Raw genomic sequence first — 26,552 nt, 5'->3', positions numbered from 1 at the left:
GACCAGGTAACAGGGTCTTAATGTGCCCCATGATGTTGTTTATACAGGCTTCCCAGGTGGGCTCAGTGGTATAGAATCCACAGGGTTGATCCCTGGATTGGGAAGATCCCCTAGAGTAGGAAATGGCAACCCACTCCAGTATTCTTATCTGGGAAATCCCATGGACAGAGCAGCCTGGTGGGCTACAGTTCACGGGCTTGCAAAGAGTCAGACATGACTGAGTAAATTAAACAACAAACAACAACATGTTGTTTATGGTGTTTCTAAACAGACCACCTACAAGGACAATTAGTAAAAGAGGAACAGAAAGCTTTGTTTTGGGCGGCACCCCAAGACATGCGGGATCTTAGCCCCCCAACCAGAGACTTGAACCCATGACCCCTGCAGCGGAAGCATGGAGTCTGAACCACTGGGACCATCAGGGAAGCCCAGAACAGAGGGTTTTAAAGGGCCCCCACAGATTACTCTTTCAGTAACCGGTCGGATACATGCAGCCCACACAGATTTGCACTGGAAGGTATTACGTCTCGAGGAGTGGTTCTCAACTGGGGGTGACGCTGCCCCGAGGGATATCTCTGGTGTCTGGAGGCATGTGTGGTTGTCACCCTGGGTGAGGGGGCGCTGCTGGCATCAAGTGAGCAGAGGCCGCAGATGCTGTTCAACAGCGTCCGATGCATCGGACAACAGAGAGTTCTTGGCCCCTGACGTCAATGGTGCCAAAGAGAAAGCTCAGGCCCTCGAGGTCTCCACCCACTGTTTCTCACAGGGCCCCATCTCAGGCACCCCAGCGGCCCTGGGGCCATGAAGATGAATAATCCGTAGTCCCAGTCTTCAAGACAGACAGAAGCAGACAGTCTCCAATACTCAGCACTACATAAGCAGCTCTAGAATCTCCTGAAGGCGGTTGCTGAAGCACGATTCCCAGGCCCCGCGGACCCACTGCGTCAGTCTCTGGCTTCCTGGGCCTGGGGGTCTGGATTCTGGTTCCCTAGTCGGGGAGGAGCCTTGGGTGACTCTGGGAAACACTGAGCAATCGGACAACAGAAGTAGGCGTGAAGACCCACAGGACCCCTCAGCACCCAGGTGAGCAGGGCGTCTGGATGGTGCCCAAACTGAGGCCAGGAAGGCAGTTAACAGATATCAGCAAGAAGGATTCCAGGCCGAGACACAGACACCATTTCTAGGTCCATCTGTCCACGTGTCTGAGTACCAAATGCTTCACCAGCAGCTCCAGAAATGTATTTATAGGATTAAAAAAAAAAAAAAACAGAAAAACTAAGGGCAGAGAAAATGTTTCCCCATTGAGGAAGCAGGAAGGCTGCCCCAGAGGCAGGAGGGTTCAGGGCTGTAACCACGACACTAAGTGGCGACGGGTCCCGATAACCTCACAAGAAGTTACTATTTCACCAAAACCTAATGAGCAACGCAGAGCCTACCGTCATCTCCCAGCTGCTCCTGTACTTTCTCAAAGTCCGACCCGCCGACGACACCAATTTTGATCTTCTGCCTCAGTTTTTGCAGAAAGCAATCCATGTCTTTGGTAATTTTCTGCATTTCAAAAAGGAAAATAAACAGTCAGGAGACATGCAGGAATCGGGAGATTAAGACCCCCAAGAGTAACGCAACCTTTACTCTCCTACTTGTCTATCTGCTTCTACATCTACAGGTAAGACCAACTGTTTGGCTGTGCTTTTTGGACACTGGGGGAGTCCCTGGTGGCTCAGATGGTAAAGCGTATGCCCGCAATGCAGGAGACCCGAGTTCTATCCTGGGTCGGGACGATCCCCTGCAGAAGGAAATGGCTACCCACTCCAGTATTCTTGCCTAGAAAATCCCATGGATGGAGGAGCCTGGTGGGCTACAGTCCATGGGGTTGCAAAGAGTCAGACACAACTGAGTGACTTCACTTTCACTTTTCATTTAGGGACATCAAGTTATCAGAAAAAAAAAAAAAAACTTGTTAAAATTTTTACCTGGCTTAAAACACACAAATAATACAGTAACAGCTGTTGTATTTTGCTCCAGCTTGTTTTTCTCCCTGTGCATTTATACACTTGTCTGTAGGCACATACATAAAAAAAAAGGTTCTACTTTTTGAAACACCAGTTGGACTCATTGTCTGTCTTGCACAATGACTTGCTTTCTCAGTATTAAGCTGTGATTTTTCCAGAACGCATATAGACCCATTCCTTTCAAATGCTACACTGTACTGCATTTATGGATTCAAGTTGTGGCTAATTCCAACCCATGTGCTAATTCGAAATAAATTTTAAACTGAGATAAAGTGACATCCCTGTGTTAGGCAAACCACAAAGTATCTTTTAAACCCTTGTTTCATTGCTGCTGGCAGTCTTAATGGTACACTTACATGGACACATATCTTCATAAATAAAGCTGTGATTGTACACTTATCACAAATAAAGCTACCAGAAACTGAAAGCAAAAAAATCCACTTAACTTTAGTACAAAAACGTCTAGAGTTCAATCTTCTCTTTTTCTTTAAAAAGCATTAAGAGTAGTACATGCATATGGTTAATAAAATTGTGCAGAAGGGCTTCTAAGAGAGTGCAATCTTTTCCACATCTTCCGGTGGAGTCTTGACCTAGTGGAAAGTCTAGTGGCCTCTGAGTCAGTGACTCAAAACGGGCCCCAGAGGCCCCCACAAGTTGTACTCAGACATGAGCTCAGAATGGGAGGAAGTGGGGAAGAGTCCTGTGATCGCAGAACATTAAAAACGCAACACTAACAACAAACACAACACCTACACCTTCACACAGAAGCCAAAGGTACCATTTATTTTTGTCTGGACCCTTGTGAGCGCCGATGAGCTGAATGGTCTGGCAGGTCAGCCAGGAGACATGCTCAACAGGCATGGGTCAGAGAGGCACCTTCTCCCTTCCAGGTGGCAGGAAATATTTTTCGACAGGAAATAAGACCCAGCTGCTTCTGACCACAGTCGAGCATGTAAACTACCCCCCACTGCAGGAGAGAGATATGGAGTAAAGTAGCCACACAGCAAAACTGTCACAATGCTTCTTTTTGTGGGGGGAGGCGCACACCAGAGAGGCCTTTTTCCATTTATTTAAATATATTAAAAAAATGTTTTTACAATGTTGTGTTGATTTCTACCATACAGTGCAAGTCAGCCATAATCACACATCCACCCTCTCCCTCCCCTCCAGGTCATCAGAGTGCCAACTTCTCACCAGCTATCCATCTTGTTTATATGCTGTTGCTACTTTCTCCATTCATCCCACGCTCTCCCTCCCTCCCCCCGCGTCCACAAGTCCATTCTCTGTAATAGCTGCGTCTTCATTCCTTCCCTGCAAATAGGTTCACCAATAGCACTTTTTAAGGTTCCATATAGGCACATAACATATTTGTTTTTCTCTTTCTGCCTCACTTCACTCTATGTGACAGGTTCTAGGTTCATCCACCTCACTACAACTGACTCAAATTCATTCTTTTTTTATGACTGACTAATAGTCCTTTGTATATATGTATCTCAGCTTCTTTATCCATTCACCTGTCGACAGACATCTAGGTCGCTTCCATGTCCTGGCTGTTGTAAACAGTGCTGAGATGAACACTGAGACACAGTGTTATGGTTTTCTCAGGGTATATGCCCAGGAGTAGGGTTGCTGGGTCATATGGTAGATTTATTTCTAGTTTTATCTCCATACTGGTCTCCATAATGGCTGTATTAGTTTATACTCCCGCTAACAGTGTAGGAAGTGAAAGTGAAGTGAAAGTCGCTCAGTCATGTTTGAGTCTTTGTGACCACATAGACTATACATATCTAGTCCATGGAATTCTCCAGGCCAGAATACTGGAGTGGGTAGATGCTCCCTTCTCTGGGGTATCTTCTCAAGCCAGGGATCAAATCCAGGTCTCCTGCATTGCAGGCGGATTCTTTACCAGCTGAGCCACCAGGGAAGCCCAAGAATACCAGAGTGGGTAGGCTATCCCTTCTCCAGTCAATCTTCCTGACCAAGGAATCGAACCAGGGTCTCCTGCACTGCAGGCGGAGTCTTTACCAGCTGAGCAACCAGGGAAGCCCTACCAGAGTAGGAGGGTTCCCTTTTCTCCACACCCTCTCCAGCATTTATTGTTTGTAGATTTTTTGATGATGGCCATTCTGACTGGTGTGAGGCAATACCTTATTGTAGTTTTGATTTGGATTTCTCTAATAATGAGTGATGTTGAGCATCTTTTCATGTGTTTATTGGCCATCTGTCTGTCTTCTCTGGAGAAATATCTGTTTAAGTCTTCTGCCCAATTTTTGATTGGGTCATGTTTCTAAATAACTCTTTAGTTATGAAAATTCAAGGAATCCTTTATAAGTCATCCCAGACAAAACAAAACACAAGGAGCCCAAAACTTGGAATTAATGTGAAAAAATATATATATAGAAGACTTCCTAGGGATAATTAAGGAAAATTAAGGAGGAGAAGAAGAGTCAGAAAACCAGGCCTGCGGGCCAGAACCAACCCTCTGCTTGTTTCTGTACAGTGACTGCAACACAGTCATATCCATTCATCTCTGTGGTGTCTGCAGCCATGACTACAGGGGTGAGCAGCTGTGCGAGCCTCAACCATTTCCTACCTCCTGTGGTGGGGCTAGGGGAGTTTAGATGCTCGATTGTGGTCACAAGCAGCTTTTTACAGAGCAAAGTTTGCTGACCCCTGTATAAAATCACTTTAGGGCACTGCTGATCATTTCCTTAGGTGTGATCACAAAGTTGTGGTTCCAACAGAGGTCCCTGTCAAGAGCTGCAGGTGTAAATATTCAGGGGTGAAGTACCATTATGACTACAGCTTCAGAAGTGATGCAGCAAAGATTAAAAAAGAGAGCGAGGACTTCTCTGGTGGTACATTGGGTAAGAGTCCACCTGCAGGAGACATGGGTTAGATCCCTGATCTGGGAAGATTCGGCATGCTGTGGGGCAACTGAGCCCATGCACCCCAACCACTGAGCCCACATGCTGCAACTGTTGAAGCCCATGCGCCCAGAGCCTGTGCTCCACAAAAAGCCGCCACAAAAAGTCACTGCACCCCAAGAAAAAGTAGCCCCTGCTTGTGGCAACTAGGGAGAGCCGGAGGGCAGCAACAAAGACCCAACGTGGCCAAAAATAAACCCATAATCAAACAAACAAACAAACAAAACCCAATTGTTGTTGAATCTAAGTGATGTGAATATGGTTCTTTGGGGTACTGTTTTTTTCCCCCAGCGATTCTGTTCGTTTGAAGCTTTTCATGAGAGAAAGCTGGAGAACAGTCCACCCAGGCTTGTGCCCTGCTTCTCTTTGCAGGCTTCTAAGAAGTCCAGTGGGCCTTAGAAAGCATCACTACGAACAAAGCTAGTGGAGGTGATGGAATTCCAGTTGAGCTATTTCAAATCCTGAGGGATGATGCTGTGAAAGTGCTGCACTCAATATGCCAGCAAATTTGGAAAACGCAGCAGTGGCCACAGGACTGGAAAAGGTCAGTTTTCATTCCAATCCCAAAGAAAGGCAAATACCAAAGAATGCTCAGACTACTGCACAATTGCACTCATCTCACATGCTAGTAAAGTAATGCTCAAAATTCTCCAAGCCAGGCTTCAGCAATATGTGAACCGTGAACTTCCTGATGTTCAAGCTGGTTTTAGAAAAGGCAGAGGAACCAGAGATCAAATTGCCAACATCTGCTGGATCATGGAAAAAGCAAGAGAGTTCCAGAAAAACATCTATTTCTGCTTTATTGACTATGCCAAAGCCTTTGACTGTGTGGATCACAAGAAACTGTGGACAATTCTGAAAGAGATGGGAATACCAGACCACCTGATCTGCCTCTTGAGAAATCTGTATGCAGGTCAGGAAGCAACAGGTAGAACTGGACATGGAACAACAGACTGGTCCCAAATAGGAAAAGGAGTTCGTTAAGGCTGTATACTGTCACCCTGTTTATTTAACTTATATGCAGAGTACATAATAAGAAACGCTGGACTGGAAGAAACACAAGCTGGAATCAAGATTGCCGGGAGAAATATCAATAACCTCAGATATGCAGATGACACCACCCTATGGCAGAAAGTGAAGAGGAACAAAAAAGCCTCTTGATGAAAGTGAAAGTGGAGAGTGAAAAAGTTGGCTTAAAGCTCAACATTCAGAAAACAAAGATCATGGCATCTGGTCCCATCACTTCATGGGAAATAGATGGGGAAACAGTGGAAACAGTGGCAGACTTTATTTTTCTGGGCTCCAAAATCACTGCAGATGGTGACTGCAGCCATGAAATTAAAAGACGCTTACTCCTTGGAAGGAAAGTTATGACCAACCTAGATAGCATATTCAAAAGCAGAGAAGTTATTTTGCCAACAAAGGTTCATCTAGTCAAGGCTATGGTTTTTCCTGTGGTCATGTATGGATGTGAGAGTTGGACTGTGAAGAAGGCTGAGCGCCAAAGAATTGATGCTTTTGAACTGTGGTGCTGGAGAAGACTCTTGAGAGTCCCTTGGACTGCAAGGAGATCCAGCCAGTCCATTCTAAAGGAGATCGGCCCTGGGATTTCTTTGGAGGGAATGATGCTGAGGCTGAAACTCCAGTACTTTGGCCACCTCATGCGAAGAGCTGACTCATAGGAAAGGACTCTGATGCTGGGAGGGATTGGGGGCAGGAGAATGGGACGCCAGAGGATGAGATGGCTGGATGGCATCACTGACTCGATGGACTTGAGTCTGAATGAACTCCGGGAGTCAGTGATGGACGGGGAGGCCTGGCGTGCTGCGATTCATGGGGTCCAAAAGATTTGGACACGACTGAACTGAACTGAACTGAAGTCTCATCTGCTCTTAGATGCAATGGCATTTCTTAGGAAAGCACTTAGAACAGCAACATTCTACTAGCATGCTGAAATGCGCAAAGCTCTGGACACCACTGGTTATATTTTACCTGATTAGGTCATATCCTGTTCCAGCAGCTGCAAGAAAAGATAATCCATTTGATTGCTTTTGGATTGCCTTGTGCTTATCAGTGTTTGAGATGTTGTTTATTGAGGAAGGGAAAGGTTGTATAATGCAGATCTGTTGCTAAATTAGCTTTATTTTTTACCTGGAGCACCCAGTGCATAAAACTTAGATTTTTTTTTTTTAAGTGTAAAAATCATGTTAATCAAAGAAATGTTTCAAATGTTTCAAGGGAATACACTGCAGGTTGCCTGGTTTTGCTATTTCATACTTTGTGCTTATATATCCTGATTCCTTCTGGGAATCAGAAGCATGTTCCTGAATGGCACACCTAGTAACCAGAACAGCCTCCACCTTGAAGCCTTGGCAGAAAATGGCAGACTTGGCAAATAACAATACCCTGAGGCCCAGAGACTTTTATCAGATCTTGTATGGAAACCAAGGTCATGGTTTCACTGTGTCTGTTTCCTCATTTAAAATGAAAATAACTACCCTACTTGGGATGAAAGAGGGAGAAAGGTTAAGAGGCTCTAATGATATTGTGTAAGAAGCCTTGGAATGTAAACCAAAGATCATTACAACCAAAGGGCCAAACTGAGCAGCACTTTTATTAGAACACAGCTATAGTGTCTATGTATGGTCGATGGCTGCTTTTGCATTAAAGTCGAGTAGTTAGTACTGATCATATGGCGGGTAAACACAAAAGTATTTGCTACCTGGCCCTTTACAAACAATGAATTACTGACCTTGGCTCTGAACCACTATGGGTTTTTAACAACTTACAAGTGTGCGTGGATCGTGGACTCTCAGAGTCAAAAAGGGCCTTTGGAGAACTTACAGTTGAGTAGAGATCTCTTCAAAAAAATCAGAGATACCAAAGGAACATTTCATGCAAAGATGGGCTCGATAAAGGACAGAAATGGTATGGACCTAACAGAAGCAGAAGATATTAAGAAGAGATGGCAAGAATACACAGAAGAACTGTACAAAAAAGACCTTCACAACCCAGATAATCACGATGGTGTGATCACTGACCTAGAGCCAGACATCCTGGAATGTGAAGTCAAGTGGGCCTTAGAAAGCATCACTACGAACAAAGCTAGTGGAGGTGATAGAATTCCAGTTGAGCTATTTCAAATCCTGAGGGATGATGCTGTGAAAGTGCTGCACTCAATATGCCAGCAAATTTGGAAAATGCAGCAGTGGCCACAGGACTGGAAAAGGTCAGTTTTCATTCCAATCCCAAAGAAAGGCAAATACCAAAGAATGCTCAGACTACCGCACAATTGCACTCATCTCACATGCTAGTAAAGTAATGCTCAAAATTCTCCAAGCCAGGCTTCAGCAATATGGAACCGTGAACTTCCTGATGTTCAAGCTGGTTTTAGAAAAGGCAGAGAAACCAGAGATCAAATTGCCAACATCTGCTGGATCATGGAAAAAGCAAGAGAGTTCCAGAAAAACATCTATTTCTGCTTTATTGACTATGCCAAAGCCTTTGACTGTGTGGATCACAAGAAACTGTGGACAATTCTGAAAGAGATGGGAATACCAGACCACCTGATCTGCCTCTTGAGAAATCTGTATGCAGGTCAGGAAGCAACAGGTAGAACTGGACATGGAACAACAGACTGGTCCCAAATAGGAAAAGGAGTTCGTCAAGGCTGTATATTGTCACCCTGTTTATTTAACTTATATGCAGAGTACATCATGAGAAACGCTGGACTGGAAGAAACACAAGCTGGAATCAAGCTTGCCGGGAGAAATATCAATAACCTCAGATATGCAGATGACACCACCCTATGGCAGAAAGTGAAGAGGAACAAAAAAGCCTCTTGATGAAAGTGAAAGTGGAGAGTGAAAAAGTTGGCTTAAAGCTCAACATTCAGAAAACAAAGATCATGGCATCTGGTCCCATCACTTCATGGGAAATAGATGGGGAAACAGTGGAAACAGTGGCAGACTTTATTTTTCTGGGCTCCAAAATCACTGCAGATGGTGACTGCAGCCATGAAATTAAAAGACGCTTACTCCTTGGAAGGAAAGTTATGACCAACCTAGATAGCATATTCAAAAGCAGAGAAGTTATTTTGCCAACAAAGGTTCATCTAGTCAAGGCTATGGTTTTTCCTGTGGTCATGTATGGATGTGAGAGTTGGACTGTGAAGAAGGCTGAGCGCCGAAGAATTGATGCTTTTGAACTGTGGTGTTGGAGAAGACTCTTGAGAGTCCCTTGGACTGCAAGGAGATTCAACCAGTCCATTGTGAAGGAGATCAGCCCTGGGCTTTCTTTGGAAGGAATGATGCTAAAGCTGAAACTCCAGTACTTTGGCCACCTCATGCGAAGAGTTGACTCATTGGAAAAGACTCTGATGCTGGGAGGGATTGGGGGCAAGAGGAGAAGGGGACGACAGAGGATGAGATGGCTGGATGGCATCACTGACTCAATGGACATGAGTCTGAGTGAACTCAGGGAGTTGGTGATGGACAGGGAGGCCTGACGTGCTGCGATTCATGGGGTCGCAAAGAGTCGGACAAGACTGAGCGACTTATCTGATCTGATCTGATTATCACTAGATACAGCACTTGTGGCTCAGAAAGGTAAAATGATGCGGCTAAGGTCACATACATTCCGTGCGTGTGAATTCCAGAGCGCACTCACCACTGCTACCATCCGGCCTGAACCAAGCAGGGTAGAGACAGAACTTGAAGACAGTGAGGCCACTTGGAACCAGTCCCAAGTTTGAATGGCTGCTGTTCAGCGACTGATTCATGCAAGGGGGAGGTCAGAATGAGCGTCATCACAAAATCTGTGCCCATGGCAACAAAATCTGGAAAAGAGAAGTTTCCAGGAGTCCAAGGAGACTCTCAACAGGCAGCCTGTAGCAATCTAGGTCTTATCCATCACCCCACTCCACTGCAGGGCTGGACAAGGCAATGGTGGTGGTGGTTAATACTAATTGAGTATTATTGAACCCAGCCTACCGTCTTCAAGATACTTTCATGAACTTATATGATTTCATTCGACTCCCACAAACACCTCAAGGAACAGGTCACCTCCCCACTTAAAGCCATAGATACTGAGGTTAAGTGACTTGCTCAAGGTCACACAGTTGTCAGGAGGTAAAGCTGAGACTCTACTAGGCCGGTCTGACCTGAAAACCTGTCTTTCACATCAAGCTACAGGCACAGACCACAGTGATACATCTGAAAAGGGCACACAAGCTGGTAAGGGGGCTGAGCTGGGTTTCACAGTCAGGGCTGACGGTGAGAGTCCAGAATTTTTTCCAAGCCAACAGAAGTTCCTTGCTCTCTTAGAGTTTTTCGGCCTGTCCCATCTCTCCGAGCACCCTGAGGTCTTGCAGATCTGGCTAGGGCTTCCGTCTCAGCCCTCCAGGGAACACAGAGTAGAGTTCAGTCGCTCCAAGGGAGGTGGGCGGTCCCTAGCCGCCCCAGATCGCCTGCCTGGGCGGTCTTTAGCCCTGCCTGGGAGTAGTAGGGGGCTCTGCACCGGCTACTGCCGGGCGCCTCTTACCTGCCGCGGGGCCGTCAGGGTCCCGTCCACGTCGAAAAGGCAGAGCGCTGGACCGGGCGCAGCCATGACCCTAGTTTCCACGCGCACCTAACAGGACTCGCTGGCACTTGGACCTCTGCCCGGAACTTCCGGGTCCGGCCCCCGTGCCGTAGGGCACGCCGGGAGGAGGAGACTCCACTCCCACAATGCCGGCCACTAGCGGCTCTGGGATGTGCCCTGGACTACAGATCCCAGAATGCAACGCGCCTCTACCCTGTCCTATTAGGGCCCAGCACGCGCTCTTAGCGGTTCCGGGAGCAGGTGGATTCACTTCCGGCACCGGGCAGTGGTACCATGGTAAGAAAGCGACTGGTGGGGAGCGAGGGAGGTGACGTGCTTTGGGGGTCCGGGGCACGCCTGGGGCAAGTATGCAGACGCCAGGGGTTCTCATTCGGAGAATGTGCCAGAGGGACATCCGCGTGGGTTTTAATTTTCTGCTTCCCGCCTTACTTTGCCCTCCGGTCACGTGGACCAACAGCTGGCAATAACTAAAACTCACTGAGCACTCGGAGTGCATTAAGTGCGTTTTGAAGTCTTTCAAACCATCATCACATTCAGTATATTCTGGATTCCCGTTTTTAAAGATGAAGAAACTGAGGCCCAGAGAGGCGGAGTAATTTGCCCAAGGATCCACAGCTGGTGACTGTAGCAGTCGGGATTGGAACCCAGATCTGACTCCACCGCCCAAAATATCTTTGACTGCACTATTCGAGGTGTGAAACTGCGCCTCATGAAACCCTAGCGCAGCGGGTTGATTCCTCCATCCCTCCCTCCTCCTTCGTTCAACCCCTTCTCAGTCTAGGCCAAGAAATAGCGTTTCATTTCAGACCCCAAGAAGACGCTTTAATCTAACCGAGAATTGGGAAGTTATTGTGATGACTATCTCCCGGGTTTGTTCCCCACTAGGACACTGATGGCGTTTCCTGCCTGAGGAAATGTCACACAGGCTATGGATTATTCAGTGGCAGCGTAGAGCTGTCCTTTCGCAGGATAACTGTTGAATGAATGAAGGTTGTGCCTCCTTTCCCATATTTACTTGAACTACCTGGAGGAAGGAGACCACTTTTAAAAATCAGACTCTGCCCCGCCGACTGGCTGTGGGTCTTTGGGTACATTGCTTGCCTTCTCTGGGCTTAGTTTCCTCCATGATAAAGTAGAAGTGGTGGTTCCTGTGGTGCACAGCTTTCCTGAAGATCTGTGAGGTAAAGCAACAGAGGAGCCTGATGGGCTGCAGTCCATGGGGTCGCAGAGAGTCAGACACGACTTAGCAACGAACAACAGCAAACAAAGCCACTGGCTTTACCTTTCTTTCCATGTCTGGCAGTAATGCCGATCTCACAGGACTGGCCTCTGTGTGAGGGGCTTTGCACCTGTCCCTTGAGTGATCCGCATGGTTGAGTTCCCTGAGAGAAATGGTCTCCCTGTCTCCCTTCCAGGCTGCCGTCCTCCGAGCTGTGGCGCGGTCGCCAGGGCCAGCCGCCTGGGGCCGGCCCCTCCACCGGCTGTGCTGCTGCGGTGGGCAGGATCCCAGGAGGTGGGTGGGAAGCGGGCCGCCCCACTCCAAGGAGAAGCCACTGGGCCCAGAGACGGAGAAGTTCCAGATGGTGTACCGGTTCGACGCCATCAAGGCCTTCGGGTACCTGTCTCGGCTGAAGGTGGCACAGACGGCCCTGACGGTGGCCGCCCTGCCACCGGGCCTCTACTGCTACTCCCAGGGCCTCATGCCCTTCAGCTCCTTGTGCCTGGCGGGCGGGGTCGCCGGCTTTGCCCTGGCCATGTTGTGCTGGATGAGCCATTTCTTCCGGAGGCTGGTGGGCATCCTGTATGTGAACGAGGAGGGCACCGTACTGCGGGTGGCCCACCTGACCTTCTGGGGCCGGCGACAGGACACCTACTGCCCCGTGGCCGACGTGATCCCCATGACGGAGAGCCCGGATCGGCCCCAGGAGCTATTCATGCGGATCCAGCAGTACAGTGGGAAACAGACCTTCTACCTCACCCTGCGCTACGGGCGCGTCCTGGACCAAGAGCGGTTCACGCAGGTGTTCGGGGTGCTGGACGCGCTCAAGTGAATGGCCTGGAGCCCAAGTGGATGCCGGGAGCCCAGGTGGATGCCGGGAGGCCCCGGTAGGAAGGCAGAGAGTGTGGGCGGGGCTGAAGGACTGGGTTGGGCTGCCTGGAAACTTATGTCTGTGAGAAAACTCACAAGGTAGGCGTTAGTAGCCGGGTTTAGGAAAGAGGCCCCGAGTGCAGATTCTTCACTGGACTTGCGTGTGGCATTGAGATAATGGCCAGAAGTTTCTGATAGGTTCTCGGAGAAAGCAATGACAGGTTTGCTCAAACCATCCTCTGCTGTGAAATCGGACAGGTATGGGGGACTTGTGTTCGACTTGTGTTCTGTTAGTTCTCAAAGCCAGGTTATGAAGTCTCTCAGAACCTTAGTTTTCACGTCTGTAAAGTGGGAAAAAAATCCTCCTGGTCTCCTGGGATGGTTGGATGTCACTGCTGATGCAGAGCTGGTGGCTCGTTGAAGGGGTCCCAGGCAACGGGGAGGGATTTCGCTCGCCCGGTGCTGCGCCTCCTGGTACACCCAGCGGCCGGAGGGGTTGATCATTTAGAATAGCCACAAGGGAAAAACCTTGTTAACTGTGCGAGATGCTGGATGTTAACTTACTGTAATTTTACTATATATATATATAAATCATTATGTTGTATATGTTAAATAATACAATGCTATATGCCAATTAGATCTCAAAATTAGAAAAAAATGGGGAGTATACCTTACAAATACATAAAAACAAAAGGCCCAGATTATTTGATTCTTTTAAATACTTTTTATGCAAAAAAAGAAAATGAGTAATTGCAAAATATTCCACTGAGTGGATGTAGCTGGTCCTTTTAAATGATTTCCATTTTCCATTGTTGTAAAGAATTTGATGAAGATCAAATATTTGGAGAGGTTTCCTTCCTCTGTGTAGACTGAAAAATGGCATTTTGAGAAAGATGACTTTATCATCAAGATAACATGAAACACGTTTTTTTTTTTTTGCCTGTGTGTGCTCAGTCGAGTCCCACTCTTTGTGACCCCATGGGCTGTAACCCACTAGGCTCCTCTGTCCATGGCATTTTCCAGGCAAGAATACTGGAGTGGGTTGCCATTTCCTCCTCCAGGGGATCTTCCTGACCCAGGGATCAAACCTGGGTCTCCTGCATTAGTAGGTAGATTCTTAACCACTGCACCAAGTTAGATCTTCTTAATCTACTGCATTTCACAGAAGCAAGTAAAGCATATAATTCAAGATGGTTTGGGGCTTCCCTGGTGCCCCAGTGGTGGAGTTCGCCTGCCAGGGCAGAAGATTCAGGCTCGATTTGATTCCTGGTCCAGGAAGATCGCACGTGCTGCATAGCCTCTGGGCCCATGCGCCACAGCTGCTGAGCCTGTGCTCTGGAGCCTGGGAACCACATCTACCAAAGCCCACATGTCCTGGAGCACCTGCTCTGCAATAAGGGAAACCACTGCAGTGAGAAGCGCAGCTGGAGAGTAACCCCCACTCTGCAACAAGAGAAAAGCCTGTACAGCATCGAAGACTCAGCACAACTAGAAAAAAAAAAAGATAATAAACAAACAAACACAGTTTGTTACCGAAGGCTTCCAAGTCAGCCAGTCATCCCAGACCTCTAATGCTGGGTGTAAGGCATCGTATGTAGTTCAGAAAACGAGGGGATTTGGGGCCTTTGTGGGGTCGACAGTGTCAGTGGGGAGGAGGCCGGATGCTAAGTGTATGTGTGTTAGAGACAGGGAAATGTGCAAGGCAAGAGAAGAGTAGGGTGGTCCAAAGCAGAACAACAACAGGGGGTGAGTTGGGGAGCAGGGTTCAGATGGCCTGGGGCCCGGACCTTGAAGGGCACCCCAGGTGTGAGGAGGAGGTGGGCTGCGGGAGCAGCAAGACTGTCCTGCCTTGGACAGGAGCAGGATGGACACCCTTGCTCAGGGAGGACCCTGATTTGGATCCACATCACTGTGGGGAAGCTTTGCTGGTCAGAGAAAAAGAGAACTCTGAAAGCTTGGGAGCACTTAGGAACAAGAGGAAGCGGCTTTAATTTGTATTTGTCTTTAGTTAATGATGCAAGCGATAGGACTAGGCTTATCGTGGGTTTGTTGTTTCCTCTGTTAATTTTCTCCCTAGGTATCTACATAGAAGTCTCTCCTTTAACAGTTTCTTCCTCTGTGTTAATTTCTGCCAGTCAGAGGCCATGGTCTGCGTGGGTGGGGCTGTGATTGTGTGTCTCAGATGTTTGGGAATGCTGTCCAGCCCTCCCCTCACCCCCATTGTCAGCCACGGTGTGCTGGTTGCCTAGGTAGAGGGGCTGTGTGTGCAGTGGAAGGCATGACCCAGAGTCTGGTGGTGGGCCTGGAGGGTCCCAGAGGGCTTCAGACCCACTCAGAAGTGCCGGCTCTTCGGGGTAAATGGCATGTGGTTCCATTGACAGACTGTTTTATACCGACTTTAAAACAGCCAGAACCTGACTGCTCTCACCTCCGCCAGCCCCGCCACCCTGATCCACGCTGCCCTTGTGGCCTCTAGATTATTGCAGCTTGCTGCTTCCGTCCTTACCCTGCTAGAGCCTGTTCTCACAGCAGCCAAAGTGATCCTTTGAAAAAAGAGGATTGCATCACTTCTATAGAAGTTGAAATTCTTACTGTGGTCTATAGGTCCTGCCTGGAGCATGGCCTGGACTCTTCCCCCAGCTTCCTTGCCTCATCCATAGCTCTGTGCCAGTCACTTCACTTGGCTGTATTTCCCTTGCTCCTCTTCCAATAGTCAAGCACCCTCCAGCCTCAGGGCCTTTGTAATGACACAGTTCCTCTGCCTGGAAGCTTTTCTCCCCAGATATCTTCTACATAGAAGTCTCTCCTTTTCCAGTTTCTTTCTCTGACTTAACCCTCAAGAAGTTATAGTGTGGAGACTTCCCTGGTGGTCCAGTGGTTAAGACTTTGCCATCCAATGCAAGGGGCGTGGGTTTGCTCCCTGGTTCGGGAACTAAGATCCCACAAGCCTTGCAGCCAAAAAGCCAAAACAAGCAAAAAACAGAAGCAATATTGCAACAAATTCAATAAAGACAAAAAATGGTCCACATCAAAAAAAGACTTTAAAAAAAGTTTATGGTGAGGATTCAGTTATACAGAAGACTTGATTATATAGTTGGAGCCTGGCTCTACCCTTCCCTCACCTGCTCATCAGATGCCTTCAACGCCTGTGAGCCTGTTTTCCCAAGGCTGTGCTATTTGATAGTCTGTTCCTATAAAATGTCTTAAGGATTAATGGTTTGACCTTGACTTATTAGGGGCTTCCCTGGTGGCTCAGAGGTTAAAGCGTCTGCCTGGAATGTGGGAGACCGGGTTTGATCCCTGGGTTGGGAAGATCCCCTGGAGAAGGAAATGGCAACCCACTCCAGTACTCTTGCCTGGAGAAACCCATGGAGGGAGGAGCCTGGTAGGCTACAGTCCATGGGGTTGCAAAGAGTCGGACACGACTGAGTGACTTTACTTTCACTTTCACTTTTGACTTACTACAACCCAAAATGAACTCAAATAGGCCTCTTAGGATACTTGTAAGCACTTCCCTGGTCAAGCTTGAGGCTAATTCTGCAATGCACCCAGGCTGGGAATTTCTGAAATAGATGGTCAGGATGGGAAGCACCAGAATAACGTGTCTCTGTGGATTTTGTTTCCCTCAGCCATTTTTTCCCCCCCTAAAGGTTGTCAATCTGGGCTCCACGTGTAGAATCACCTGGGGACCTATAAAAAAAACACCATTGCCGAGTATTCTTGCCTGGAAAGTCCTCTGAACAGAGGAGCCTGGTGGGTTACAGTTCATAGGGTCGCAAAGAGCCGGACATGACTGAGCAGACCCGCAGGCCCAGGCCCATGCCCAGCTTCCTTAGGTGATGGTGATTTCCATCGTCATCTAGGTTGACAGTCACAGCCCAGAAGTGTCAGCGCAGTGGGAGATGAGAGCCTAGATTCTCACCAGTTTTGGCGGGAAGAGCCAACTCTACCCACTCCAGTATTCTTGGGCTTTCCTTGTGGCTCAGCTGGTAAAGAATCTGCCTGCAATGCTGGAGACCTGGGTTCGATCCCTGGGTTGGTCCAATCTCTGGAGAAGGGAAGGCTACCCACTCCAGTATTCTGGCCTGGAGAATTCCATGGACTGTATAGTCGCAAAGAGTTGGACACGACTGAGCAGCTTTCACTTCAGTCCACTTCCAGGATGTGTGGTTTGCTCGCACAGTACCAGCAGAGGGCGCACAGAGCAAATGCATCATTCCACCCCTTCATTCCTGCTGCGCCCCCCTCTCCCCGCAGCCCCCCACGATCCCGGGTCACCCTGTGGCAACAGAAATGGGTTAGGGCCTCTGCAGTGCACCAGCAGGGCAGCACCCAGGAGCTGTCCCCATGCCCCAGATTAGCAACAACAAAATCAACAGGAAATGGGGTGACCTGTAGCATGTGTTTTCACATGGTAGTTGCTATGGACTGAGTGTTTTGTGTCCCCTCCTAAAATTCGTATGTAGAAACGCCCCCGCAGCCGGGTGATGCTGTTTGGAGGTGGGGCCTCTGGGAGGTGATTCTTGTTAGATGAAGTCATGAGGGTGGGGCCCTCATTATGGAATCAGTGCCATGTGAGGACAAGTAGGAAGAGACCCTCACCAAGGACCCAACCATGAACTTCCAGCCTCCAGACTCGTGAGAAATAAATGTTGGCTGTTTATGCTGCCCTGTCTATGGTATTCTTTTTTTTTTTTTAATTTATTTTTGTTAGTATTTATTTTTTAAAGTTATTTTATTATTCTTATTATTATATTTTTTGGCTGTGCTGTGTGGCATGTGAGATCTTAGGATCTTAGTTCCCCAACCAGAGATGGAACCCATGCCCCTTGCATTAGAAGCCAGAGTCTTAACCACTGGACCCCCAGGGAAGTCCCTGCCTATGGTATCCTGTTTGAGCAGCCTGAGCTAAGACAGGGGGTCCTGCAGACTGCGGTGAGTCAGCTGCAGCCAGGGGCATTCACAGTGTGCAGAGCTGGGAACTGTTGTCTTTACTATGCCAAAGCCTTTGACTGTGTGGATCACAAGAAACTGTGGAAAATTCTGAGAGAGATGGGAATACCAGACCACCTGATCTGCCTCTTGAGAAATCTATAAGCAGGTCAGGAAGCAACAGATAGAACTGGACATGGAACAACAAACTGGTTCCAAATAGGAAAAGGAGTACGTCAGGGCTGTATATTGTCACCCTGTTTATTTAACTTCTATGCAGAGTACATTATGAGAAACGCTGGACTGGAAGAAACACAAGCTGGAATCAAGATTGCTGAGAGAAATATCAATAACCTCAGATATGCAGATGACACCACCCTGTGGCAGAAAGTGAAGAGGAACTAAAAAGCCTCTTGATGAAGGTGAAAGTGGAGAGTGAAAAAGTTGGCTTAAAGCTCAACATTCAGAAAACTAAGATCATGGCATCTGATCCCATCACTTCATGGGAAATAGATGGGGAAACAGTGGAAACAGTGTCAGACTTTATTTTTCTGGGCTCCAAAATCACTGCAGATGGTGACTGCAGCCATGAAATTAAAAGACGCTTACTCCTTGGAAGGAAAGTTATGACCAACCTAGGTAGCATATTCAAAAGCAGAGACATCACTTTGCCAACAAAGGTTCGTCTAGTCAAGGCTATGGTTTTTCCTGTGGTCATGTATGGATGTGAGAGTTGGACTGTGAAGAAGGCTGAGCGCCAAAGAATTGATGCTTTTGAAGTGTGGTGTTGGAGAAGACTCTTGAGAGTCCCTTGGACTGCAAGGAGATCAGCGCTGGGCTTTCTTTGGAAGGAATGATGCTAAAGCTGAAACTCCAGTACTTTGGCCACTTCATGTGAAGAGTTGACTCATTGGAAAAGACTCTGATGCTGGGAGGGATTGGGGGCAAGAGGAGAAGGGGACGCCAGAGGATGAGATGGCTGGATGGCATCACTGACTCAATGGACGTGAGTCTCAGGGAACTCCGGGAGTCGGTGATGGACAGGGAGGCCTGGCGTGCTGCAATTCATGGGGTTGCAAAGAGTCGGACACGACTGAGCGACTGATCTAATCTGATCTGATCTGATGCATGTGTGTGTGCTAAGTCGCTTTCAGTTGTGTCCAACTCTTTGTGACCCTATGGGCCATAGCCCACCAGGCTCCTTTGTCCATGAAGATTCTCCAGGCAAGAACACTGGAGTGTGTTGCTATGCCCTCCTCCAGGGGATCTTCCCCGCCCAGGGGTCAAATCCAAGTCTCTTACATTTCCTGCATTGGCAGGTGGGTTCTTTACCACTAGCTCCACCTCGGAAGCCCTGTCCTTCCTCTCTTGGTTATCGAAACTGAGCCTTACCTTGTGATAGGCCCAGGTAGTCCACCCCATCCCATCATCAACAGGCACATTTAATGCGATCCCCAAAACAGATCTGATGGGCTTAGCTGCTTGCAGGGGGCCAGCCTGGGGCAAGTTACCCAAATAACTAGGAGCTTGCCCTAGGCTGCTTTAAGAATTCAGGACTCATGAGTCCTGAATGGAAAGCCACAGGGTCCTTTTGAAACCTGGGCAGAATCCCAACTTTTATGGCCTTGTTTTGACTGTGCAGCATTCATTCAACTGTAAATTCTTGCCTGATGAGGGTTAATCAGGCAGGGCCAATACCATCTGGCCATGTCTGTACCAACCCTAGAGACAAAGCATCCATTTTACTGATTAACTGTTGTAAGCTACCCTGGGATCTGGTGGGACTTGTCTCCTTGTTGGGAAGTAGATTTTATATTTAGAGCTATGTGTGAACTCCATGCTTGGAGATCAAGTGGCCGAAGGAACCAGCATGTATTCAGCACCTGTTACTTGTCAGGCGATGATTATGTGCTTTTCTTGAATCCCCCAGCAACGGCTGGAGTTGGAGAGCCGGAAGTTGCACGAGTATGGAAAGCACCATGTTTGGAAGCAAGACTTCTAGCTGGTTGGAACCCCGGCCCTGTCACTCCCGGGCTGTGAGTTTGGGCCAGTCATTTAATCGCTCTCTGTGCTTTGGTTTCTTCCTTTGTGAATTGATGACACTCAAAGCACCCACCGAAGGTGGTTGAAGGGACTGACTTCCTACACAAAAAGCACTTAAAATAGCGCTTGGTCCAGGAAAGCCCTCAATAAGTGTCAGCTGCATTACCATGATCCGTCTCACTCTGCGGGTGATGCTCAGAGAAGTGAAGGCACTTGCTCAAGGTTGCCCAGCTAGAAAGCAGCTGATCATTCTCCTGCCTTGTCCTGCCTACCCCTGGGGGCATGCGGGAAGAAGGACAGAAAAATGGAAACAGTAACTGTTTTTAACAGAAGTCCTGGCACGTTCCACCTACCTGCCTTAGGGATATACATTCAGGAGCTTACACTAATGCTGGCCAGTTCAAGTCCACTTTCTTAGGCCAGTGGCCAGAATGGCAGAGAGAAGTGTCCTGAGTGGTCGTTCCTCAATCAACCCCATGCTGATGGAATGTGTGCATGCACACCCCCCGCCCCCCACCATGTCTCAAATCCCCGCTTCTAGGCTGCATGATGCTGGGCAGGGTCTCCAACCTATCTGAGCATCAGGCTTCTCATTTTACAAACAGGCTGCCACATGCATAGGCGTGTTGTGACAATTACAAAGCCCCAGCAGAATATGGGCTCCCCTGGTAGCTCAGATGGTACCTCAGAATCTGCCTGCTATGCAGGAGACCTGGGTTCCATCCCTGGGTAGGGATGATCCCCTGGAGAAGGGAATGGCAACCCACTCCAGTATTCTTGCCTGGAGAATCCCATAGACAGAGGAGCCTGGAGGTCTATAGTCCATGGGGTCGCAGAGTCAGAAATGACTGAGCAACTCACACTTTCACTTTCACCAGAATATTCTCACAGGTAGCAGATGCTCAAACAAATGATAAATATTATCATTACCTGTGATTATTCTTAAAAGCACATTTAATGGTAGATATTACTTTCCAAGTGCAATTATTTCATAGATGTGTTGGGTGTCCCAGCCAGAAGGAACACTGAAAATCCTGTGATCCAAACCATACATTTTCCACGTGAGAAAAATAAGGGCTGTGTAGGGTTACGGAGCCAGCTGGGCACAGAAGCGAGTCAGGAGCCCACGACCCCTGCCTGGTTCCAGGTCAGGACACCAGGAGGACAGGAGAGGCAGACTTTTTTTTTTATCCCCCCCCCCCCCACCCCGTCCCCAGGTGCTGACTCAGCATCTCTTCCCCGCTTTCCCATGCTGCAACCTGCCTGCGGGCTGATGCCAGCTGGTCCTCAACTTAACCACCTCAAGCGGTGGCAGAAAGAATGTGGTTGAATTGGTTTGGGGTGGGGCACAAGCATTAGGAGTTTTACAAAGCTCTTTAGGCCGACTCCAAAGTGTGTCCAGTGTTGGGATTTCCCAGTGGCTAAGACTCCACACTGCCAAGGCAGGGGGCCTGGGTTCGATCTCTGGTCAGGAAACTAGATCCCACATGGCACAAGTTAAAAAAAAAGATCTCACATGGTGCAACGGAGACCCGGTGCAGCCAAATAAATTAAAAAACATTAAAAATGAAGCAACACAAGGTACCTAGTGTGGACTGTCAGTGTCCTGGGCTCTGTGGGTTCTGTGCTCGGCCTCTCCCATTACTGGGAGAGATCCCATTGGATCTCCCAATCCAGCCCATTACTGCTGTCCTGGTCGGGCTACCCAGTCATTTCAAGGCCACAGATTCCCACCTGGTGGTCCAGGCGCTCTGATGTTCACAGTGGGCGCTAGGGACATTCTTTCGAGAATGCACGTTGATTACCCCCTTACCCCAGCCCTTCGGTGACTCCATCACTGTGTGGCAGGCCCAGCCTGGCTCAGAAGGCCCTCTGGATCCGTGCCCTGCCTTCTTCTTTGGCCTGGTCTCCAGGCTCTTCCCGTCTCCCCGTCTTTGTGATACAGTCATGCTGAACGCCACAGACCTGCCTGCCTCACCCAGCCTTCAGCTGGTTGTTCTCTTGGTCTGGAATGCCTTCTACCCCTCCTCTGAGTCATTGGAGCCGTTCTCACTCAACCATGAGGTTGAAATTCAGGGGCCTAACTTCCACCATGCCTCGGACCTGTCTTTTTTTTTTCACAAACAGCATCCTCCTGTATCCTGGTCCTTAGACAGGCCCATGGCAGGTGAGCCGAGGACCACACCTTGTCCACCCCCGACACGTAGTATACCTTAGATGAACTCTGATGAACTGAATGGCCTCAGCAGGCTTCCTGAGCCCAAGGCAGACTTAATGCAGGCACAGAATTACCCCAAGACATCCTGAAGAGTTATGATTAAGCACTTTTATCATACGTGCTTAATAAGAACTTGTCAAATGAGTCCTTACCAAAACCATTTCTAACCAAAAAGACCACTTATACGCAGATGTTTCCATTATAAACATTTTGTTTTTAATTTAAGAATACTGATGAACACAGGAAACAGATTGAATTCATGGAATTGGGCATAGGGTCATCCGTTACATCGTGACGCGTTAATTTCTTTATCATTTATTGGCACTGTCAACAGAATACTGTAAACAAGATCATTTCGTATGCGGGTAAGTCTGCGAGGTTCCCTAGCTATGGTTTTCCACCATGAGTTGATATATAGATAGATACAGACACGTATAGATATATAGACAGATGAATGTTGTACACAACTTTGCATGGTTACTGAGTGTCAGTAAAAATTGTAAAAAAAAACCACAAACACCCATTTATAATAAAAGTGAGGATGTGCTAAGATTTGCTATTACTGGACCTCGTTTTTCTGTAAAAGGGATGAGATGTCCTAGCGACATGTACTAAACTCCATGGCACTACTGTGGGATGGATTCATTTCCAGACCATAGGTCAAAAAAACTCTTCTGCACCTGTTTTCTACTCTCCCTGTGTTCCACTAACCTCTGACAAGTTTCTTGAACACTGATGAGAATCTTTACCTTGAAGTTCTTCCAGCTAGACCCCCCACCTCCAAAAGAGGATGTCTCAGGAACTCACTCAGCCCTGAGTCAATGAGAACTGGCTGATAAATGGCTTAAAAAGTTTTCTAAGAAGTAACTTCCCTTGGTAAGGAGTGAATAAGTCTGGTTGTGACTCTCCAGATTTAAAAAAAAAAAAAAAGATTTCATTTATCTGTCCATGCCCTATGGGGAGAGAACAAAATATTGGAGCCAGTCTCTCCACCAAAGAGAGCCATGTTTCTGCTTGGGCACTGGCTTAAAAACCTTTTGGACTCCAGGAACCTCACAGTTTGTTTGGATCCGATGCTGTTTCTCCAGAGAAAGCATATGTGAAGTATGGTTTGGTTTGCATTTTGCTTGTTTGTTAAATAAGGCCTTGAATCTTGGGATATTGCCTGTGGAATCTGGATCCCCTGTGAAAGGTGTGAGGCTGTGAACGGATGTGTCTTTGCATATGCTGTTCCCTTTCTGCAACACTTCCTTGCCTTGTCTGCTAGGTGAACTCTTACGCATCCTGCAAAACCCTGCTTAAATGTCACTTTCTCCTTGGACCCTCCTCTGACCCTTAGGTGGATCAGGTCACACCCTCTGATTTCCTGATGTTCCCACACATACTGCTGTTATGGCACTTGCCATTCTGCATTGATTGTTGGTTTAAGAGTCTGTTGTTCCCAATGGGAGGGTGAGTCCCTTGAGAGCAGGGACTAGGTTTTATGTCACCTTTGGATTTCTAGTGCTTAGCACTGGGCCTGGGACAGAGCAGGTATTTAATGCAAGTTTCATGAATGAATGACTGGATAAATAAATGAATCTACAAGTGAGTGAAAGTTGTAGACAGAGGGAACTCCACTTAGCTGGCAGTGCGCATGCCCTCGGACACAGCAGAGCTCCTTAAAAGCAACAGATTAGCACTGAGTGCAGGATGTGGGGTGAACCAGTATTCACGGATCTGTCCGTGTTCTTGTTAAACATGTGAGTTTGCCTTTCACTCTCGGCAAACATAGGTTGATGACCAAATCTGCTGAACAGTGGAAGCGGGAAGAAAAAAACCAAAGCACTTTGAGATCTTTGGATGATTAGTTATTAAAAGAGAAAAGTGCTGAATTGAGATTCTTGATCTGCCCGGCTCCCCAAAACAGTCAACCAAGGCATGGGGAGACCCCAATGGCTTCCTTTTGGACAGACTTCCTTCATCTACCCACTAAACCACACCTCACTGCTCTAGGATGACCTGCTGCTCTGTTTTAGAAGCAACTGAAGTCAAATCAGTTGCAAATTGTCTCATCTCCAGGAGAGACCCCCCTGAACCTCAGCCATCGTCCAGTGAAGCGTCCTCTAAGCATCACCTGCCTGGTCCTCTCACACTCACGCGTGGCGGGAAAATCTCACTCAGAGCAATAACGACAAGGAAATCACCGTGCCCTGACAGGCTGCATTTTCCTGCCTGGAGCTCTGTGCGTTTAATGCGTGACGCCTCCCGCAAGAAGAAACTTGGTCCTGTAACCAAGTCCCTCTGACGGAGCGGAAAACATTCCTGGGGCGCTGCTCACTTGTGGAGCAGAGGTGGATGAGCAGAAGCTAGAGAAAGGGTTTCCCCCCGACCAGGGGTCCAAAGTCAGACCCCAGAAGCTGGGAGGACAGGAAGGGGGGAGTGGTCTCTGCTGTCCCCGGCCTGGGCTGACACTCCCGGGAGTGTGTCCCAGGGTGATGGGCTACAGCTTTCCTTCCCAGGAGGGAGGTCTGGGCTGATGCCTAACAGGAGGGAGGGGACTTGGGGAATGAGAGTGGTGACTAAGACTGGTTGGTGATGCCGCCCAGAGATTCTCCCAGGATGAAACCCCATCAAGGAGAGAATTCACAGTTTGGAGAGAAATCCCCAGATGCATCGGGGGAGTGGCTAGAAGACCCCCTTCCCACAGCCCAAAGCTCAGTCTCATGTCCCTGCCATCCTGCCTTCCCATGCTCTGTCCTGCCCATCACTGCACTGCCCATGGGACATGCTCAGAGGGGGATGAGGGGGACGTGAGTCTGTTTGCATAGGACAGGGGAGGGAGAACCAGCATCCTCCCCTCTCTGAATGTGTCCCTTGAGTGGAACGGAACCCAGGAGCCCCAGCCGCCAGCCCCAGCAGCAGGTGTCATTCCCTTGACTGGCTTCAAAAGGTATTGGGGGGGTTCCTGGTGGGCAGTTATGTGGCCAGGACCCCCAGGGACCATCCTAAGACTAAGTCCAGGGCTCAAGCAGAATCTCTGAGCTGAAAATCAATGTGCGCCACCGGCTCCGCGGAGACGGAGACCCCAACCAGCCCCTCCCTGCCCCCAAGCCACCAGAGACATCCCCTCCTTCACAAGTAACCGTTCAGTTTATGCCTTCACCTCTGAAACTTTGAGTGAAAACATGAATTAGGCGAACTAATCAGTTGGACAACGGTTGAGGTCAGGCCGTCCTCAGAGCGTGGAGGAGAGGGCTTCTTTACTTGAAGTCAGCTAGGATGTCACTAAAGATGTTGAGGAACAGGTGGGCGTGGTGATCTCGGAAGACCAGAGTGGGACGGAAGCGGATGGACTTGTCGCCGCAGCCCCCCAGCATCAGGCCTGGAAGGAGAGGCAAGGGGTGGGTGGGTTAGGGGCTCGGGCTCAGAGTCACCTGCTGGGGGTCCCCTGGGGGCACGGTCACGCAGGGGTGCTACCATCCATCTGGACTGTTTCATCCTTCCGCTAGCCACCCATCCAGCCTTCTCACTGTCTCCCATCACCCAGCTCACCCACCTTCTCTCTTTCCTCCCTCCCTTCCAACTGCAAATGCCAGCTCTGTTGCCCCAAACTAGCCCTGCTGATGGAGAAACCCTGAGACCAGGTCCCTGCCTTCTAGGAACTCACGGTGCGGCAGGGAGAGAAAATAAGTAAAGAACTAAATTACAGCACTTCCCTGGTGGTCCAGTGGTTAAGAATCGGCCTGCCGGTGCAGGGGACACGGGTTTGACCCCTGGTCCAGGAAGATCCCACATGCCACGGAGCAGCTAAGCCTGTGTGCCACATGTGCTCTACAGCCCGTGCTCCGCCACGAGAGAAGCCACCACAGTGAGAAGCCTGCACACCACGCGGCTAGAGAGTAGTCCCTGCTCCCTGCAACTAGAGAAAGCCTGAGTGCAGCCAAAAGTAACTGAATAAATACAATTATGAAAAAAAGTAAGTTACAAAAGTGTGGGCAGGTCAGCAGCATGTCCAAGAGATGGAATCTGCTTATTATTATTATTTTTTAGCATACGGGATCTTAGTTCCCCAATCAGGGAGGGAACCTGTGGCCTCAGCAGTGAAAGTGCCGAGTCTTAACCACTGGAGGCCAGGGAGTTCCTGGAATTTATTTTTAAAATCTATTTATTTATGGCCTACGGGAATCTTAGTTTCTCGGACCAGGGTTTGAACTCGTGCCCCATGTAGTGGAAGCGCAGAGTCTTAACCACTGGACCACCAGGGAATTCCTGGAATCTGCTTATTTTATTTTAAAAATCTATTTATTTATGGCCTGCGGGAATCTTAGTGTCCTGGACCAGGGACAGAACCCATGCCCCCTGCAGGGGAAGCGCAGAGTCTTAACCACTGGACCATCAGGGAGTCCCCAGAATGTGCTTATTTTAAAGGGTGACTTCACCTTTGACTAGATTGGGGTCCTTGCCTGGGTTGCACAGAGTCTCTGAAATTTGGGTTTTTTTTTCCCATTCTCAAGAGGAGATGAATTACCCTGCCCTTCAGGGTTGCTGCTGGGATCCTCTAAGATGGTCCATGTGAAAGACACTGGCTTAGACACCCAGCAGGCACTCTGATCTCCCCCACTTAAAACTTCCAGGGCTCCCATAGCTCTCAGGAGAAAGTCTGGAATCTTGAACCTTATCCACCTGAACCTGATTCGCCCGCCGCCGCCTCTGTCCCTTGTCACACTCTAAGCCCCGTCTCACCCAGC

The 26,552-nt window shown here is 48.5% G+C and overlaps 3 protein-coding genes across 13 annotated transcripts in view; 1 reads left to right on the top strand and 2 right to left on the bottom strand.

Moving 5' to 3' along the window:
- Positions 1 to 10,610, bottom strand: part of PMM2 (phosphomannomutase 2) — a 31,712-nt gene extending 21,102 nt beyond the window's left edge. The window contains exons 1-3 of one of the 3 annotated variants that reach the window (XM_059881248.1): positions 10,481 to 10,610; positions 9,608 to 9,776; positions 1,437 to 1,548 (exon numbers count right to left, since the gene is read on the bottom strand). In XM_059881248.1, coding sequence (XP_059737231.1) covers positions 1,437 to 1,548; positions 9,608 to 9,619 — 124 coding nt within the window. In that variant the 5' untranslated portion in view covers positions 9,620 to 9,776; positions 10,481 to 10,610. 3 annotated transcript variants of the gene reach the window in all.
- Positions 1 to 26,552, bottom strand: part of ABAT (4-aminobutyrate aminotransferase) — a 235,783-nt gene that overhangs the window by 123,866 nt on the left and 85,365 nt on the right. For 4 of the 9 annotated variants that reach the window (XM_059881146.1, XM_059881148.1, XM_059881147.1 and 1 more), the window contains one exon: positions 25,214 to 25,723. The exons of 1 other annotated variant lie outside the window; for it this stretch is intronic. In XM_059881146.1, the coding sequence (XP_059737129.1) occupies positions 25,536 to 25,723 (188 nt within the window). In that variant the 3' untranslated portion in view covers positions 25,214 to 25,535. 9 annotated transcript variants of the gene reach the window in all.
- On the top strand, positions 10,785 to 13,383 carry TMEM186 (transmembrane protein 186). Its single transcript, NM_001014919.1, has 2 exons — positions 10,785 to 10,816; positions 11,956 to 13,383. The coding sequence occupies exons 1-2, from the start codon at positions 10,814 to 10,816 to the stop codon at positions 12,589 to 12,591; spliced, it is 639 nt and encodes a 212-aa protein (NP_001014919.1). The 5' UTR covers positions 10,785 to 10,813; the 3' UTR covers positions 12,592 to 13,383.

The sequence above is a fragment of the Bos taurus genome, chromosome 25 (assembly GCF_002263795.3).
Source record: "Bos taurus isolate L1 Dominette 01449 registration number 42190680 breed Hereford chromosome 25, ARS-UCD2.0, whole genome shotgun sequence".
In the NCBI taxonomy this organism is placed as follows: Eukaryota; Metazoa; Chordata; class Mammalia; order Artiodactyla; family Bovidae; genus Bos; species Bos taurus.
Note: the sequence above shows the minus strand (reverse complement) of the source record. Positions and strands in the feature narration are given on the sequence as shown.